The 20117-nt window shown below is 36.4% G+C and overlaps 1 protein-coding gene across 1 annotated transcript in view; it reads right to left on the reverse strand.

Annotated features, from left to right (window-relative positions):
• The window catches only part of IL1RAPL2 (interleukin 1 receptor accessory protein like 2), a 625896-nt gene that overhangs the window by 333757 nt on the left and 272022 nt on the right, over positions 1–20117 (reverse strand). The window contains exon 4 of the mRNA XM_055437631.2: positions 10261–10335. Coding sequence (XP_055293606.1) covers positions 10261–10335 — 75 coding nt within the window. The remainder of the gene's footprint in view (positions 1–10260; positions 10336–20117) is intronic.

The raw sequence follows: 20117 nt of genomic DNA on the forward strand, positions 1-20117 counted from the left end.
TTTTGAGGGACCATGCCCAGTGGCCTTCCCAGGTGGCACTGTGGTAAAGAATCCACCTGCCAATGCAGGCAATACAGGTTCGAGCCCTGGGTCGGGAAGAAGATCCCCTGGAGAAAGAAATGGCTACCCACTCCAGTATTCTTGCCTGAAGAATCCCATGGACAGAGAAGCCTGGAGGGCTATAGTCCATGGGGTCACAAAGAATAGGACACAACTGAATGACTGAACACAACACATGCCCAGTGATAATACCTTTCTCTTATGGAACTCCAGTGTCAATTTTTACAGGTCTAATGCCACTGTCTAACTTTTCAGTATCCATTTGTTGCTTGATTTTTGGATGGCTTCTTAGTCTTACTTTCTCACCTTGCTAAGAACCCAAGATTGGCATGCTCTTTTACCTATTTTCTCACAACCTTGCGGTAAGCTTCCAGCCTTCAGGTTGTTACCTTGACTCTAGACTATCAGCTATGGCATCAGAAGCTTCTGAGATTTTCCTCCAGACCTCTTGCCTGTCCCTTATTTTGTGTTGAGTATGATCTGTGGTTGTCTACTATAACAGTACAGGAGATAATTAGGGAAAGGATGGGGAGGAAAGCAGGGAGATTTTATTCTTCAATTAACAGCAACACATGTACCTGTTAACAAAACCAGGCATTTTTATACCACTCTTTATAGCTCTATGTGATTTCTGGAAAAATCTATTTCTAAGGGTTTGCCAGGTGGTGCAGTGGTAAAGAATCTGCCTGCCAGTGCAGGAAATGCAACTGATGCAGGTTTGATCCCTGGATGGGAAGATCCTCTGGAGTAGGAAATGGCAACCCACTCTAGTATTCTTGCTTTGAAAATTCCATGGACAGAGAAGCCTAGTGGGCTAGAGTCCACGGGGTCTCAAAAAGTTGGACATGACTGAGCACACACACACAAGGGATCAAAAGATATTTCAAAGTTTAAGCCACATCTGGACAAATAAAGTGTAGAAAATAATTAAGGGACTTATTTAAATAAAGAAAAACCACACTTCCACTTCAATTCTGAAGACACTTAAAAGCATTTACATGTGAACCACCCACATGATATTTCCCTCAACTTTTTACAAGTTTACCTATAATATGAAATCCACCTGTATTTATATAAAATAAGCTATTTGAGTTGGAAATGGCGCCTAAATTATTCTTTTTCCCCCAGTTCATGTTGGATGTTAAGACATAGTCAAAATACGTAGCTTTATTTTTTTCCCTTTTCAGATATTTAAAAAGTATACACTAGCCACTACTCAAAATGCGTTAGAAGACAAAACTGCTGAAAAGTATTATAAAGCTGATGACATTTATATTAATACAGACAGAACATGTTATTGGAGAATAGTGTCCTTAGTTGATACATATTCCTAATAAATTCCAAAAGAGAGAGTTTCCTAATGTAATTTTTAGTCTCTAACCTATCCTTAGTACCACTGAGTGACACAGATGAATTTCTTGGTATTGGTTCAGATGATGGAGCATACATGCAGCTTTCTGGTCATTTACGTGTAAATACCTTTGGAAAGTTTTTCTACACTGTCTTGTGTTTCACAGCCTGTTTTCAGGTATGCGTGTAGCTTCTGAATTACTTTGCCATTTGAAAATATGCTTTGGCATGTGTTACAATAGTCAAAAATTCAAAATAATGCTTTTTAACTCATTTTTTTTCCCACTGAATTAATTCACACTGGCTACTCTTTTAACTTATTCATATAGGATCACTCGTCTTCTATCCAAAATTCTTTTTATAATAAGGGAACAAAACTAAGCCCCCAGGAGACTGTGTAAACAACAGTACTAACATTAATGGACATTATGGGTAAGTGTTAAGAGTGTCAACTTAGGTTTCACTATTTATAAACTGCTTTCTAACATCTCTGAGCCAAATTTTCTCATTTTAAAAATGGGCCATAGACATTTCTCCAAAGACATACAAATGACAAATAAACACATAAAAAGATGCCTAACATAATTAACCATTATGGAAGTATAAATCAAAACCAAAATGAGATACCACTAAACACCTGCTAGGATAATTATATCAAAGAAATGGAAAATAACAAGCATTGGTGAGGATATGGATAAACTGGAATGCTTGTATATTTCCACTGAGCATGTAAAATAGTATATTTGCTTTGCAAAAAATTCTGGCAATTCCTTAAAAGGTTAAATATAGAGTGACCAGTGATCTGACAGCTCTATTCCTAGGTATAAATGATAACTCAAGAGAAATAATAACATATGTCCACACACATGCAAAAATTGTACACTACTATTTACAGCAGCATTGTTTATAATAACCAAATAAAGGAAACAAGAAAAATGTCCTGAAGTTGATGTATGGATAAATAATATTTGTTATATCCATACAATGGAATATTATTTGGCAGTTAAAAGGGGTGAAGTACTGATATAAACTACAACATGCTTGAACCTTGAGAACAATATGTTAAGAAGCCAATCACAAAAGACCAGATGTTGTACAAATTCATTTATATTAAATGTCCAGAATAAGCAAATATATAGACAAAGAAAAATTATTAGTGGATTGCCTAGAGATGGTGGGGGTGAAGGCAGGGGACTGAGAAGTGATTGTTAATGGGTTTGGGGTCTCAGGGGGCATATTAAAATGTTCTCAAATTGATTGTGGTGAGGGTTGCACAACTCTGAATGTATTAGAAATAATTGAAATAAATGATTTTTCAGTCAGCTGTATGGTATATGAAAAATATCTTAATGTTCTCTTAAAAATGGGACAAATAGTTGCATCTATCTCATAGAGTTATTGGGAGAATTAAATGATATAATGCATATGAAGTATTAATATAGTGTCAGTATATAGTAGTGTGAAAAGTGAAAATGTTAGTCACTCAGTCCTGTCTGACTCTTTGCGATCCGATGGACTGTAGCCCACCAGGCTCCTCTGTCCATGGAATTCTCCAGGCAAGAATACTGTAGTGGGTAGCCATTCTCTTCTCCAGAGGACATTTCTGACCCAGGGATTGAACCTGGGTCTCCTGCATTACAGGCAGATTCTTTACCATCTGAGCCACGAGGCAAGCCTTAGTACGTGGTAAGCAATCACCAAATGATAGCTCTATTGCTACTATGGATTACCTGGTAGCTCAGCTGGTAAAGAATTTGCCTGCATTTCAGGAGACCCCAGTTCGATTCCTGGGTTGGGAAGATCTGCTGGAGAAGGGATATGCTTCTTACTCCAGTATTCTTGGACTTCTCTGGTGGCTCAGCTGGTAAAGAATCCGCCTGCAATGTGGGAGACCTTGGTTTGATCCCTGGGTTTGGAATATCCCCTGGAGAAGGGAACACCTACCCACTCCAGTATTCTGGCCAGGAGTATTCCATACAGTCCATGAGGATGTAAAGAGTCAGACACGACTAAGCAATTTTTACTTTCTACTGCTACTTAATACTACTGGCAATAAAAACTAGTAAGAGTAGTAGAGTTATTTTAAATAATACTACTAAGTATTATTATAACAATAATATCTATTACTAGTAGAAATATTAATAATCTCTACTTCATATACAGTTATAATACATATAATACAATTGCTATAGTTGTTATTATATTACTAAAATATCTCTATTAGCCTGATAGCTTTTCTGAGGATATAATTTTGGGACTTAGATAAAGTTACCATACTCAGTATGCTATAAAAAAGTAACAAACTCAGCAATCAGACAAATCTGATTGAAATCCCATTTTTACTACTTACTAAATATGTAGCCTCAGGAAAGTTATTTTATCTGTCTGAAACTGAGTTTCTTCACCCGCAAAATGGTTCAAAAATACCTACTACTACTTTGGGCTCTTGTGAGGAATAAATAATACAGTGTATGTACAAATGTGTATTGTAGTGTCTATACATAGTAAATTCTCAAATAAGTTTTAATATGCATAAAATCATGATATTGGCATTAATGAAAGTGTGATGAAACACCCCAAAGTTTATACTAATATGTCAATGAGGCATAAACTTCAGCAATGCCCCAAAATAGCAATATACGGAATAGAGGTCTGGTCAACAATTATGTTATTCCTAAGGTATTCATAATTAACTTGTTATATTAAAGATAAATCTTAAGTAAAGTGTTAACATTTTTCTTTTCATTATCAAGTGGGTCAAAACAAGTATCATTAAGTTAAATAAATTTAAAGTAAGTAAACCAGTGTCAGTCTCAAGCATTAATATGACAGCCAACTCTTACAGAAAAAGCTGGCCCAGAATTTCCAAAGCTGTAAATAAGGCACATATTGTACAATCTGGGGAATAGAATGGCTTGCAGTTTGGGATAGCTCAGGCTAAGCTTGTACATGTTATCCTGTAAAAAATAGATCTTTTTGAAACAGCTCACTAACCCTAGAATATCTACAAGGGACAGTGAATGCTGCCATGAACCAGCTCCAATTGTGTGTGCCAAGAATGCTAAGTGAACTCATGATACCCTTCTTCTTCCTCTCCAAAATCTTCACTTATTCAAGATTAAATGAAGGTTTTCAAGGAGTTATTTGAAGTTAAAAAGCACAGGAGTATACAAAAATTAATTTAAAGCAATCCCTTGCTACTAGCATTATATACATGCATATAACGTGATTCATGATGCATATATATGATTCCAGCTAATGGAATACTCATATATTGCTATTTATATTGATATTAATTGTGGCTTGACATTTTAGCTCAGTTGGTTGGTGACCTGCTTTGGATTATTTGTTCTATGACAACTTTAGAAGTAGTTGACTAATTTTGCTAAACTGAAGAGACTCAGGGAGATCCTGTTTCCATTTTCAGTATTTACCATACTGAAGAAATGGTGGGTAATTTATTATTATAATATATTATATTTTTGATTATTTTAAAACAATTTAGTACTTGGAATGAGGCTACAACATTTTGTCATTATATTGAGTGAACCTCAAAGAGTATGGAATTGTTAATTTATGAGGTCCTGCCACAAAGAAATCACTCTCCCTTTTCCCATCTCTGTTTTGGCCATTATCATGTGTGTATGAGTGCTAAGTCACTTTAGTCCTTTCTGACTCTTTGCATTCTTATGGACTATAGCCTGCCAGACCCCTCTGTCTATGGGATTCTCCTGGCAAAAATACTGGAGTGGGTTGTCATGCCCTCCTTCAGAGGATCTTCCCGACCCAGGGATGGAACCCATGTCTCCTGCGGCCCCTGCATTGGCAGGTGGATTCTTTACCACTAGTGCCACCTGGGAAGCCCAAGCTGTTATCATATTGCATTGTAATTCTACTTACACATCTCTCTTCTCCACTAGACTTAGAAACACCTTAAGGCCAAGGCCCTCATTTTATTCATCTCTATATTCCTAGGATCTAACACAGTATTTGGGATCCATTAAGAACTTGAAAAACATTTTAAGGTAAATTGAGTTGAATAAAAAAAAAATAGAAGATTTGACTGAACAGCTAACTTCCTAATTTAGGCTTCAATTAGTTACTTATTTTTGCCTTGTAGTCCTAAATATTGCATTAAATACTATCTTTTCCCTTATTCTCTTGTAGTATACAGTGGTCTCTTAGGGGACTTAATATACTTTTCAGTAGAAACTGATATGCTTGTGAAATCAATTTCTGACGAAGATTAACACTCCTTATACACACAGAGAAAGTCTGAGCCTGTAGCACAAAACACAGTCATTAAATATGAATTTAAACAGCCTGTAAAAATAAAATAAATCCTGAATGAGATAGATGAGAAATAAAGAGAATCTTTCGTATTGGATCAGATTCATCTGGTATTCAATTAGTTTGGAATTATTCCACTTGTCTGAGTTTTTCTTATATAATTTAGACCCCCAGGTTTTAACTCTTAGCACAAAAGAGAAAATAAACAGTTTTATATTTATTTTATGCATAATGCTGACTGGTAATTTAAGTCTTAGGAAACTTTCAGGAAAAATAGCTATCAATGAGAAGAACAGGGTACATTTCCAAATTCACTCTTAATTGAAATTAAATGTCACATTTCGAATCTTTCCATCCACATGTATCCATGGCTTTTTCAAAATTTTTAGGAGTCTGTTACAGTTTGTAAAGCATGCATTTGGGTTCTTTAAAAAAAAAAAAAGCTGTATCCAAAAGAAAGGTCTGTTGCTGCTGCTGCTGCTAAGTCACCTCAGTCGTGTCCGACTCTGTGTGACCCCATAGACGGAAGCCCACCAGGCTCCCCCGTCCCTGGGATTCTCCAGGCAAGAACACTGGAGTGGGTTGCCATTTCCTTCTCCAATGTGTGAAAGTGAAAAGTGAAAGTGAAGTCGCTCAGTCGTGTCCGACCCTTAGCAACCCCATGGACTGCAGCCTACCAGGCTCCTCCATCCATGGGATTTTCTAGGCAAGAGTACTGGAGTGGCTTGCCATTGCCTTCTCCGAAAGAAAGGTCTACCTAGCATCAACACATTTCAAACAGGGCAGATGCCTCTATGATGTTTTAATAATTTGATATTAAAACATAATATAAATTAATATACTGTGATAGTGTTATTTTTTCTTATAAAAGCATTGAAAATATATTCCTTTTCAACTCCCAGAAACCTAATTAGCCCTGGTAGAGCAAAGGTTTATTCATCAAATTAAAGGCTAAATTTACCCTTAGAGAGAGAAAATAAATGGAAGATTATAGGACCAAATTGGATTTGTGTGTGTTTTTTATGCATTGCTTTTGTCTTTATATTTCATACATTGCCACAAGCAGCTTTAGCTGAATAGGCTTGCTTTGTGAAAACAAAAGTTTTAATATTATTTTGTTAAGAACATGTTTATCATCTCAAAATATATTTAAGATTAATCTTCTTTCAGCATCACAATGTGAACACAATTTAGCAACAACCAAACTGTCATCACTATGTCAGCAAAAAGTATGTAAATTTCTAGAATCTTGTGGATGACTAATGGATTACACTATAGGAGAGAGAAAGTCAAGATGTTTATTTCCCTCTAGAGACACAACAAAATATCTGTACTGATGCCAACTCCATGCAATAAAAAGTATTCATTTCAACCCCAAATTTTCATTTACTGGCTTGCCTTTACAAATATGCAGAATTGAAAACTGATTGTAATCCTCAAAATAACACAAAGTAAATAATAATTCCAGATCATGTTTTCAAAATAGTCTTGAAATTGATACTTAAATAGCTCCTACAATATTTCTAATTTGGCATAAAATGCCTGCATGAGACTCTTGTTCATGGGGAAAACAGAATTAAAAATATTCTGGAGAAAATTAATTAATGTTTGCTCTGTGTATCTATTGTTTAACAAACTACACTAAGTTTAGTTGCTAATGATAAACTTTTTTGTTTGTTTATGACTTTGAGGGTCAGAAATCTAAGAAGAGTTCGGTTCAAAGGTTTATTTCTGAACTTAAAAGTGAGGGCATCTGGGACTGGAGGATTCACTTCCAACATGGGTTTACAGTCATTCACTTACACGTCTGGTTCCTTGGTTCTTTGTTGGCCTTTCTTTCATCAAATGGTTTCTCATCCTCTAGGGTCTCTACATGTAGCTTGTTTCTCACAGCATGATAATTTCAGACCAGAATAAGAGACCCAAAGTGAAATTATGAGATTTCTTTTGGCCCAGCCTCCAATATCCTCAAATATCATTCCTTCCATACTCTATTGGTCAAGTATTTCCCAGACCAACCAGATTCAAGGGGAGTGGAATGAGAAACTACATTTAAATGGTAGGGATAGGAGAAAAATCTGGGGCTAACTTTAATCCACTATAATGTTATCTCAAAAATTTTAAATATTGGGATTTGGCAAATCTGAACTTGGTAATGTCCTTAGCCATTAAGTCCAGATTGTTATATTTTGGGTAGTTCTCATTTCAGTTCTAGTTTTAAGGATATCTGAAGCTGCATGTGCTTGGTAAATTTTAAAAAATGAAGGAAAATAATTTCTAGAGGTTTTGAGACCTTACTGAATTCTAAAACTTTTCAAGATATACACAAGGATGTCCAATCACCCCAGTTATCTTTCTCTAGCTCAATTTTATGCTTAGGATTTCTAAGCCCTCATCACTCTGACTACAGAGCCCCCACCAACACTGAAGAGTTCTCTGACATTTAAAGAGCTCCCAACATCACCTTACTATTGAAGCATGAGTAAATTACAATACAAAATGATTTCCAGTTGTGAATAAACAGTACTAAATAAATCTGTGGAAAAGTTAAAATCACTTAAAATTAACCAGTCATGTGCTCCTTGGAATGCCAAAGATCTTGTTTAACTGATTTTGTTTTTCTTTCTCTGAATTACATGGTTGATTTAGCATCTTGGAGAAACAGCCTTTCTGGAATGAAACGTGGGCAGGTTTCCATTTTTCTGTCAATAAAGTTGTTTCCAAATTAGGTAACAAAATAAAAACTGAAAAGTTCAGCCTTGCAGCTAATGTAAATTGGAAGCAAATTACTTTAGTGCTTTTACAGGGTGATATTGGTGAGTTATTTTGGCATATATAAGTTGGAACATATATATATATATATATGAATATATATAGGGATATATACATATATAAGAATATATATATATATAAAGCACACATCTTAGGGATGTCCTGAATAGCATAGACAAGTGTGACACCCAGTGAATCTGTATGAAAGTTACTCCCTACAAAAGTTTCCCTCCTTAGTTTAGAGCAACATTCCTCAAACTTTTCCACTGAAATTTGCTTAATGGCAGAGGAAAATGAAGAAGTATCTCCCTAGAGGCCACAAACACAAAATTTAGTCATGTTTTGTTTGAAATGGTTGTGTGAATTTTGCTTTCTACTCCTTATTTCATGTTTTCATATAAAAATAACTTATCCATTTGAATCTTCAACAAATGATACAAGATCATTTTATGGTTTCATGTAACCCTTGGCAAAACACCGAGTACTCTTGAGGTATTTTATACCAGTATGGATGGAAAGATGTAAATAAAACTTACTGAAAGAGTGTGTCAGCACATCTAGATTTGGCTTTAACAAAATGTGGAAGACTCTGCAAAGTAATATGCAGATGGTGGGGAGAGAGCCATAGTCTAATACTCTGACATTATATACAAAATATTCAGCATTTTCACAGCCCACTCTTGACAACATGTTTATTATTTTGTTTTTGCTTTAAAATATTTAACTCTGGTACTCATATGGCTAGGCTGAATTAACTATAATGTGCTATGTTTCATTTTATAAAAATGAACAAGCTCTTAAGAATAGGTGAGAGGAATCTTTCACATATTTTCAAGATATGAACAAGCCTATAAAAATAAAAATTGGATTGGAAAGATCAAAGTTTGAGTCAAAAACTTCCAAAGTGAGTGAAACATTGGGGCCAATTCATCTTCTCTGGCTATATAATTGGTAGGTACCACTGTGGTCACATATTTCAATGTCACATACCCAAAGTACAACTAATAACTTTGCCAGCATTTTTATCTAGTTATCTTGTTTAGTATTAAAGAAATTATCTGAAGTGAAAAACAGAATAAAACCCAAGATAGACAAAAGCTCACAGATGTTAAAGAATGTAGTTTAATGGACGTGGTTCGAAAGAGACACTAGCAGGCCTCTGAGATTTAAGCTTAAAGTTCTTGGAATATAAGGATTAGTGGTGAGAGACTCAAAAAGAGGCTCAACACCTTGTGTCTTTATTTCAGTCTGTAAAAAGTAGCATCTGTAAATCAACTTGTTTCTTTTTGTTACACCATATTATTTATAAATATGCAGAATCTCAACCTAAAAACAAGTTTTAAATAGTCTTGAATTGTGCCACTGGAAATAATATTATCAAATCATTCTAAAGGTTGTACTGAGGGGCTGTTTTATTTTGAGAAAGGGCTTGTTCTCCAGGAGTTAATGCCCTCTGAATAAAAATGTTGGACAGACAAGCATGGAAAGTTTTCTGTACCAATCACCAATGCATGACACCCAGGAATCTATCAATCACAGAGTCAAAAGGCTCTGTCCTATAGCACAGTAAATACCCAGTGTAACCAATTAGTATTACCATTCCTTGATGCAATACAAACTCATTTCCTTAAACTGCTATTGCACTGAACTCCGGGGTTATAAATGAGCAGACGCAAATTGATTTGCATGTAATATCAGTAGCAGTAAACCTTTCCTGATTCATGCAATTTTCTCCATCTGTTAACAGAGAGCAAGTTTAGGATCTATTATTCCCTGAAGGAGACTTACCCAGCTGGACATCTATAACACTTGGCTGATTCTCCATGGGGAACAATGGCTTGGGAGGTTTGTCTGTGAGTAAAGCTAGAAGAGAAAATGAAAAAAAGGTAACGAAACAATTGAAATAAATTACAGGATAAGAAATATTCTATCCTGTATGGTATTTAATATCTGTAAACTTGATAGTATGTAAACATTTATCAGACAGTGTTCCTACATGAGTTGTTACTCTATCCATACAATATCCATTTCCTAGCATCTTGCCTGGAGAATCCCAGGGACGGGAGAGCCTGGTGGGCTGCAGTCTATGGGGTCGCACAGAGTTGGACACGACTGACATCACTTAGCAGCAGTAGCAGCAGCAGCACATTTAGAGTGCTGTTGATTCACTGCAAATTGGCTACTTACTTTGAAAGCTACACTTTCCAACAATATCAAATGAATATCTACTTTGAATGGTTTTATAAGCTTGTGAGTGTAAAGAAATAGAGGTTTTAAAAGTATAATCATATAAACATTAAATATTCATACCCACTTAAAATATTCTTAATGACATAAATCCTAATGAACATTTCTGGTGGATTGAAACTTCTGCACCTCTGAACCATCCCTCACTCTCCACCTCAATCTCTAAAACAATATAACAAAACACTGGTAACTTCATTAGTATAATTGATAATTGATTAAAAATACTTAACAAATATATTTTGCTCACTAAGTTCTGTGCTAAGTGTCAAGGGAAAAGAAGTAAAATTTTCATCTTTGCCTTCAATGTATAACCTAGGAGTATGAACACAGAAGTAGCACATGAACTAAAGATATTAAAGAACAAAGAAGACAACTTAATAAAACATTGTACCATTTGAGTTATAAAAGTATAATGTGGAGGGATTTCCCTGGTGATCTAGTGGCTAAGACTTCATGCTCCCAATTCAGGAGGACTGGGTTCCATTCTTGGACAGAAAACTAGATCCCATGTGCCTCAACTAAGAGCTCATACGTTGCAACTGAAGATTTTGCATGCTGCAATGCATAGTGAACATCCAACAGACTGCAACTAAGACCCATGACAGTCAGATAAATAAATAAATAAATAAATATATATATATATTTTAAAGCTATATGGAGTAAAGGAATGGAGAAAGGACAGGTCAATATTTGTTGTCAGGTTGGGCAAAATTTTATGAAGGAAATGAGTCTCCACACAGACTATATGGAGTGGAAAATATTTGGAAAGGCAGAGTAATGAATAAGAAACACAGGCAAAATAACATAAATCAAGGAATAGAGGGCTTCCCTGGTGTTTCAGTTGATAAAGAATCTGCCTGCAATGTGGGACACCTGGGTTTAATCACTGGGTTGGGAAGATCCCCTGGAGAAGGGAATGGCTGCCCACTCTAGTATTCTGGCCTGGAGAATTCCATGGACTCTATAGTGCATGGGGTCGCAAAGAGTCAGACAGGACTGAGCAACTTTCACTTAGCAAGCACACTGTGATTACAGTTGAACAATCTGGTAAGAAGGAGTTGAGTGGGTTGGGGTAAAAGTAAGTTGTTCATGATGTAAATTAATTGGAAATAACATTTGATATAATTGAGCTCACTTCTGGAGGATCCTGAGACATATGCAGAGGAATCTGGACATGATATAGTAGACTAGAAGACCATTGTAAAGTTTTGGAAAAATAGCAACAAAAGACTATCTATCTAAAAGACTATCTATCTTTAGTGCTATCTAAAGACAAATGGCTTGATATGTACAAAGGTCTTGGGGAAAAAAACAGCTAAGAGGATTCAGTAACAATGCAGCAGTGAGGGGATAGAGTCAGAATATTAAAGTCTAGAGAAATGTTTTTTTAAAAATGAGGCAAATTTGAGAGGCACCTAGAAGAAAGAAATGTAAGGACTTGGCACATAGATATAAAATGCTTTATGACAAACATTATGTGATGCTAATATTTATATTTTGAGTTCCTTTTAATTATCTCTGTATTTATGCTTTACTTCAACTATCCAGCTAGACTCTTACTTATCTAGGGGAAAAGTTTTATACTTCTTTGTAATTCACAAGCGACATAGAGTAGGGTTAGGCATGTAAGAGATAATCATTAAAGCATTGTTAATTGTTTGGTTTAGGAATTTTCTGACATGACAGAAGTTCATCTAATGTTTGCAAAGATATTTAAAAGAAAAAGAGAGAAACAAAAGTTGGGCACATGATAGGTAAGGTTGTGTGCTAAGTTGCTTCAGTTGTGTCTGACTCTTTGTGACCCTATGGACCGTAGCCTGCCAGGCTCCTCTGTCCATGGGATTCTCTGGGTAAGAATACTGGAGTGGGTTGCCATTTCCTTCTCCAGGGAATCTTCTCTACCTAGAGATGAAACGTGGGTCTCCTGCATTGGAGGCAGACTCTTTTCCACTGAGTCACCTGGGAAGCCCAGGTAAAGTTAGGGAAATGCACAAACTTGGTGATATACACACAAAAAATTGTGGATAACAAACAAAGGCACCAGAAAAGAGCTTCACATAACATTAACTTTATCTTCCTGATATCCAAACTGTTCAGGAAAATTTTAGTGAATTGTTCTCATTTTTTCCAATAAATCTTTGTTGATGACCTGTAATGCATCTTGTCCTTATGGAATTAAGTGATATATTTTTCTAACTAAGCTGACTGTAGCATAATATAGGCAAACACACAAATTCAATATCTATAGTCTTCATTTCTTCAATCTTTCAATTATTCTTAATACCCTTATATTTAAATATTTGAAATATAAAGAATATGCTTTAGACAAAATTTAAATATTTGTATACAAAACCCAGTCACAATAGATGTTCAGTTTTGTTCTTTGCTATTGTTTGAAACAGCAAAATATTGAGTACTACCAAAATATCCATCAGTAGGAGTCTGGTTAATAGTATTATGTTACTTCTATATAGTGATATATTATGATACATCTACTTAAAAGAATGAGATAAATCTGTATGTCTATCATGAAATATCTCTAAGATACACTATTCAATGAAAGAAACAAGGTTCCAAACAGTGTACATAATAATACTATCCTTTTTGTGAAAAATACATGTGTGCATGCACATGTGCTATGCATTTATAAATTGGTATAAGCATGGAATATTTCTGAGTGGATACATGTGAAATTCATAACAGTGATTTCCTCTGAGAAAAACTAGGTGGCTGAGGAATAGTGGTGGTTAATAGGTTAATTTTCACTGTATATCTTTTGTAACATTTTGAAAAACATGAATGTACTGTGTATTAAAAACATGAATAAAATTAAAATTAAATAAAGACATGCCACTTACATTTTATTTATAAAAGAATAATTTTGGTTATTTGGTATAATTATTGTCAATTTGCCTTCAGTTCAGTTCAGTTCAGTTCAGTCGCTCAGTCGTGTCCGACTCTCCACAACCCCATGAATCCAGCATGCCAGGCCTCCCTGTCTATCACCAAATCCCGGAGTTCACTCAAACCCACCTCCATTGTGTCGGTGATGCCATCCACCCATCTCATTCTCTGTCGTCCCCTTCTCCTCCCGCCCCCAACCTTTCCCAGCATCAGAGTCTTTTCCAGTGAGTCAACTCGTCGCATGAGGTGGCCAAAGTATTGCAGCTTCAGCCTCAGCATCAGTCCTTCCAATGAACACCCAGGATTGATCTCCCTTAGAATGGACTGGTTGGATCTCCTGGCGGTACGAGGGACTCTCACATCTAAATTATAGATACTTTGATTGCTGGAAACTGTTCTTAGTATTATTTTCAAATATGTCTTGCCACCAAATGTATTATTTGGAATGTGGTAGGTGGGAAGTAACTTTAGGTAATATATTTCATGGTCAAAGATGAATATGTTGTCTTACTTTCATCAGGATATGAATTTGGAGTCATGGTTGCCCCCCATCCTAAAATTTGCCATGGACTATGGATATATTTACTCTGATTTTATTATTGTTAAATGTCAATTACTAACATTTATTAATATTCATGATAATTTTAGGTGCCTTACATTCACAGGTGGCTCATAATTTTCAGTTATGTGCTTTCAGATACACTAGTTCATGTGATCTACACAATGACTTGGAAGGTAAGGAAGATAGAATTATGGCCACATTAGAGATGAAGTTAAATGAAGCTTATGTTATCTCATTTGGTGACCCCTTGTGATCAAAATCTCCTATATGCAGAATGGAAAGGAAGATAGACATAAATTGTAGGCAGGAAACAGGTAAAAAATGCTAAGTACTGAATCAATGATTTTAGCCTCTTTGACTGCAGACTAATCAACTAAGCTAAGGTTCCCAGGCCAGTGACAGTGGCGAACAGTCAGCTGAAGCACAGTTTCTAGAGAACACTTCATGCATATACATTTTTTCCCTAAACCCATGAATGAAAGGAGATGAACTTGCACTTATCCTAACATATCCCAGTGGGATGTATGGGCGTGGAACCTCATTAAATTCCAATATCATGTCTAGGCCTGGGAATTGCCAAGAAGTGCAGAACATTTGTGATGATAAAGCAGCAACTTCAGCAGTTCATCTGGATCCTGACAAGAAGCCCACAGACAAATCTATCACCGTCCAGCATAATTACAGCATTTGAAGATTAGTTAGAGCACATGCTGCCATGAGCAGGCAAGCTCATTTCTTTCTTCTTCTTTTTCTTTAAAATCTCATCTGAAAATCACAATTACTGTTTGGGAAATGAAGGGGGAAACTGTCAATACCAGGCCCGATGAACCACACAGTGGAGATTTACAGTTTTATTTGAAAATTTATCTTGGACTTCTAGACTAATTGAGGTCTGAGCTAGTCTTTGAATTTGCTGCTCAAGCTTCATGTTTTGATTGAAAGAATGGGAGCAAGGGATGCAGTTTGGTACTAACATTTAAGTCCAGAATTCCTCCCTGCATTTCCCTCTGTAGCTGCTCATGTTTAATTATCCTTAAATATAATTGCTGTACAGAGTATACCATGGTATTAATCTTAATGTGCTAGTGAAGCTATGACTGTTACCGCCTGTTTCTTCCTAAAGCTAAGTTTTATGTTTGATACTAACTTTTCTGAGGAGAATGTCCAAATTACCTCTTCCTTTTCTATTGCAGGCAACAGTTGTATCTACCTGTGCAACCAGAACAATTTATTTACATTTCTGTGAACTTAGTGTGAGAAATCAGTAGAATCAATTGTTGGATTGAATAAATCAATTGATTGGACTATAATTGGACTATATTGCCTAAGAGTTACACACAGTTCTTACAAGCTTCATTGTCCTCTGTTGTTGATGTGTCTCTAATTAGACTTGCCAGCGAGCCAAGCAGGAGGGAAGAGAAGGACAGCTGGATGCAAAGGACACTAAGTATGAACCCACTAGAATCAAAAAGTAACTATTTAATTTTTATGAATGAAGACATTATGAAATGTGTATGTTTAGCTCAACGAAATGTATCCTTCCAAATCCATCCAATATCAGCACTGAAATCATATTCCAAAATCATTAGTTTCACCACAACATTTAACCATACGAAATCTCGCAATGTTCCCTACATTTATAAGAGGATAAAATCTGAACTTATCAGATGTGACTATAAAGGCAGCCATGATACAGCCTTAAAAAACAAAACAAAACAAAAAAACTCTTCCTGCATTCTTACCCACTCTTCTACTTTAACTGTACTTTGTTTGGCCAAGTTACTTGCCTGATTTACACATTGCAACTCTGCATCTAAGCTTGGAGACAAATTATAATAGTTACCATAATTATAATTTATTTAGTATCTGCCATGTGCTCGGCCTCTTTTAAGACATTTTATATTACATTTTACAAATAACTTTCTCAAACTCAAGGAGCTCTTGACTTGTAAAAGAGGGATCTGGACTGAGTTATGTCTGACTTCACCATGCCGGCAATGCCTTTCTAAGACCTTCTTTTTCACCATCCCAAGTCCTATCTATCTTCCAAAAGTCAGCTGAAGTCCTACATCCTATAGAAAGCCTTCCCTAATAAAAGCCTAAACAAACCTTTCCTCTCTCTGAAATCCTAAAACAAGTAAATTTCTTTCTGAAATCCTAAAGAAAGTAAAAACTCTTTCTTTGAACCATTCATTTGGTTCACTGCATATGTTGCTTTAAAAACAAATTCAACTTCATTTTATATGGTTATTTCTAGTCTCCCTAACTAGATTTTGAAGTTCCTAGATGACAAGAATCATGTCTCGCATAACCCAACAATTAAGATAGTGTCTGACACTGTGGAACAAATAAACACAATCTTCAAATTAATTTTCCTATTGAATTTTTTCTGTAAAAATGGGTGCTTCCCATAGGGTTTTTAGGCTACAAGGAACAGAAACACACTCTTGTTAATTTAAGCAAAAAGGGAATTTATCAGAAGGATGTCTCAAGGATGGACAGGATGTCTGGGGGACTAAGTTTAGATACAAGAAAGAAATCAGGCCAGGTCTAGATGTACAGGCAAAAAGGGACTACACCACAATTTTATCTCGATTCTATCACTGGACTGAATTCACTCCAACTGGTTTTCTGTGTTTTCTAAATTTGCTTTGTCTTGTTGTGTTGCATCTTGTTTTCTGTCCTTTTGTCACTTTGAGCAAGATTCAAAATCTGAGGAAAGAGAAGGTGAGGAAAATCCAGCCCTAGCCAAGACTGCATACACACCCCGAGGAAAAGAAGAATCTCCCTAAAGCAAGATTTCACAGTCTCAGCAATATTATTAATTTTCAGTGCCAGATAATTTTCTCTTGTAGGTGGCTGTCTTGTGCATCATAGAATGTTTAATAGCTTCATTGGCCTCCAGCCACTCAATGCTAGTAGTAACCTCCCCCAACTGTAACATCCAAAAATGTCTCCAAATATTGGCAAATGCACCTAGGGAACAAAAGCGCCCCAGGTTGAGAACCACTGTCTTGCAGGAAACTTAGGTTCTCTGTTGTTCTGAGGGAATTGAAGATCTTCAGAAAGAAGATTTTGGAACAGTCTTCATATGGGAAAAGAAAATGGAGGTCCTTACTAAGCAAATTAGGTAGAAGGAGAGCCAGGGATCTTGTTAATATCCTTAAAGATTTCCTGTAATCATGAAAGGAGATTCTCCAAGTCTAGCCAAAGTAACTGACTAGTTTCAAGATTTCATAAATTGAACATAGAATGAATCCAGACATTGCTGAATTCTGGAAACACCATAAGCCTTACTATTTCTTGGAAAGGACTATCTCTTTCTGAGTTAACTTCAGAGACTTCCTAATTCTGAATTATAATGCACATATTTTACTGGCTACTTAATGAATATAAAGTCCCATATATTGTGAAGGTTTCATTTCTAGGATTACTAAGTTAAGAATCCCCTATTTAGGTAATCATTCAGGAAACATATATAATACATATGATTATTTAATATCATCTTTAATCCTCCAACGGAGAAGGCAATGGCAAGCCACTCCAGTACTATTGCCTAGAAAATCCCATGGATGGAGGAGCCTGGTAGGCTGTAGTCCATGGGGTCGCTAAGGGTCGGACATGACTGAGCGACTTCACTTTCACTTTTCACTTTCACACATCGGAGAAGGAAATGGCAACCCACTCCAGTGTTCTTGCCTGGAGAATCCCAGGGACGGGGGAGCCTGGTGGGCTTCCGTCTATGGGGTCACACAGAGTCAGACACAACTGAAGTGACTTAGCAGCAGCAGCAATCCTCCAAATCTGGAAACCCAAACAGGACCAGCATTAGATATAATGTGTCTCCTTTGCCCCAAGTTTCCCCTTTTTGTGTACCCTATTTCAGAGGAGTTTCTTTTCCAGCCTGATTTTATGCACCCAGTATGTCTCTCTAAACAAAACTTGCTGCAAAGAAACCTCTGTGATTTAAATATTAGTATGAACTTAAAGTATCTGAACCTCCTTTCCTAAGGATAGTCACTTTTGAAGAATTGTCTGGAAATGTGTAAGGGCAGGCATTATTCCTTAGTAGAAGGTTAAACAGCAAGCACGTAACTGACCCCAGGACCCTTCTCTTTACTCCTGTCTTTACACTTGTATTGGTCAACAGACAGGGTAGGCTTCGGCAGAAGTTAATGAAGACAGATACAGTTATTTTCCTCAAGACTCCAACCAACATTACTATGAGTGATTTCTCCACTTAACATTATCTTAGGAAAGAGAGTCCAGACATAGTTTAAATTAAATAACACATTAATGTCCATTAAAAGTCTTGTTTTCACTTCAGTCTGTAGTAACCTCCATCAACTAAGTGTGTGCATGTGCATGCTCAGCCATGTCCAACTCTTTGAAATCCCATGGACTACAGCCACCAGGCTCCTATATTCGTGGAATTTTCCAGTCAAGAATACTAAAGTGGGTTGCCATTTCCTTCTCCAGGGGATCTTCTCGACTCGGATCAAACCTGTGTATCCTGTACTGCCAGGCAAATTCTTTACCACTGAACCACGTGGGAAGCCCTCCATCAATTAAGCACTACAGCAATTACTTTTTTATAAATATCTTCTCCACCAAAACTCAATATCTTTGTTTCATTTAAAATAGGAGGGGGCAGACTGACATATTATTCATCTATCAATTCCATCCAGAACGAATATATATTCTCTATCTGTTCCAGTGATGGTAGAAAAGCTGTGATAGGGTCAGGGAAAAAAAATCAAGCCAGTGATTCCAAGAGTCATTGTAGATTTGTTTCAGATCATTGATGACTTGACCTTCAGATATTTGGATGTGCGTCTCCCATACCTCCCTACTCCTAAGTAAAAATAATTCCCTTTAGTAAGTCACTATTTGGAGAAGGAAATGGTGACCCACTCCAATATTCTTGACTGGAGAATTTCATGGACAGAGGAGCCTGGCAGGCCATAGTCCATGGGGCCACAGAGTTGGAAACAGCTGAGCGACTAACACACACATACATGTCACTATTACTGATAGTGGTGGCTCATGATCCTAATGCATGCATTTAAAAGATAAAATTATTGAAAACTCAGAGGTAAATAGACAGGAGGTCACATTCATAGGATTAAACTGTTCTTTTAATACAAACACAGTCTAGTTCCATTAAAATACTCCTGCCATCATTTAAAGTCATTCCAAGTATTTGTCTTTATTTAGCATAAAACTTTAAGTCAGGTATTTTCTTTGACTCAGTAGGTGATCCTTTAACAAACAGATACTAAGTTGCCAGGGAAGTGCTAATTGTTGACATCTGCCAGGCCATTGCTCCCTGCACAGCTCAGAACTCCTGACCTTCCCATCCCCAGCAACTGCTCTGGGCATGTGGCTCAAAGACTTTATCCTGCCTTGCAATTCAATGGATGTGCCTTGAGGGTCATGAATGGTCAGAGTTGCTGTGAAGTTGCCCTAAGGTGCCCTTTCCTCTAGATTCCCTATTTATTTAAACTAATATTTGAGTTTTGAGCAATGCATGAGCTTTGGGAAAGCTTGAACATAAAGGCAGGGCAATTTCTTCTCAATGTCATTTGACACAGGGCCCTTCTCTGGAGAGAACAATGTTTATTCAGCACAAATCTGCCCAGACATAAAACAACTTCTTCAAACTTGAAAAGGAAACAACCTTGGGGGAAATGGAAACTTAAACAGAGGTTGTGACAGTAGGTTTCTTTTTTTTTTTTTTTCCCTCTCTCTCTTCACAGAACATGCTTTTTCTTCACTTTTGCCTTTTCCCCCTCAAGAAAGATTTTGCCTTCTGTCTTTAAAATAGTACTCCCGGGGCACTTAAATTGTTGATGTCTGACACATTCCAAATGTGGTTACTATCGAATAAATTACATAATATAGTGTACTTCTGAGTTCCACATACAACTTG

This window comes from Moschus berezovskii, chromosome X (genome assembly GCF_049115385.1).
Source record: "Moschus berezovskii isolate FMDL1 chromosome X, NW_MosBer_1.0, whole genome shotgun sequence".
Classification (NCBI taxonomy): domain Eukaryota; kingdom Metazoa; phylum Chordata; class Mammalia; order Artiodactyla; family Moschidae; genus Moschus; species Moschus berezovskii.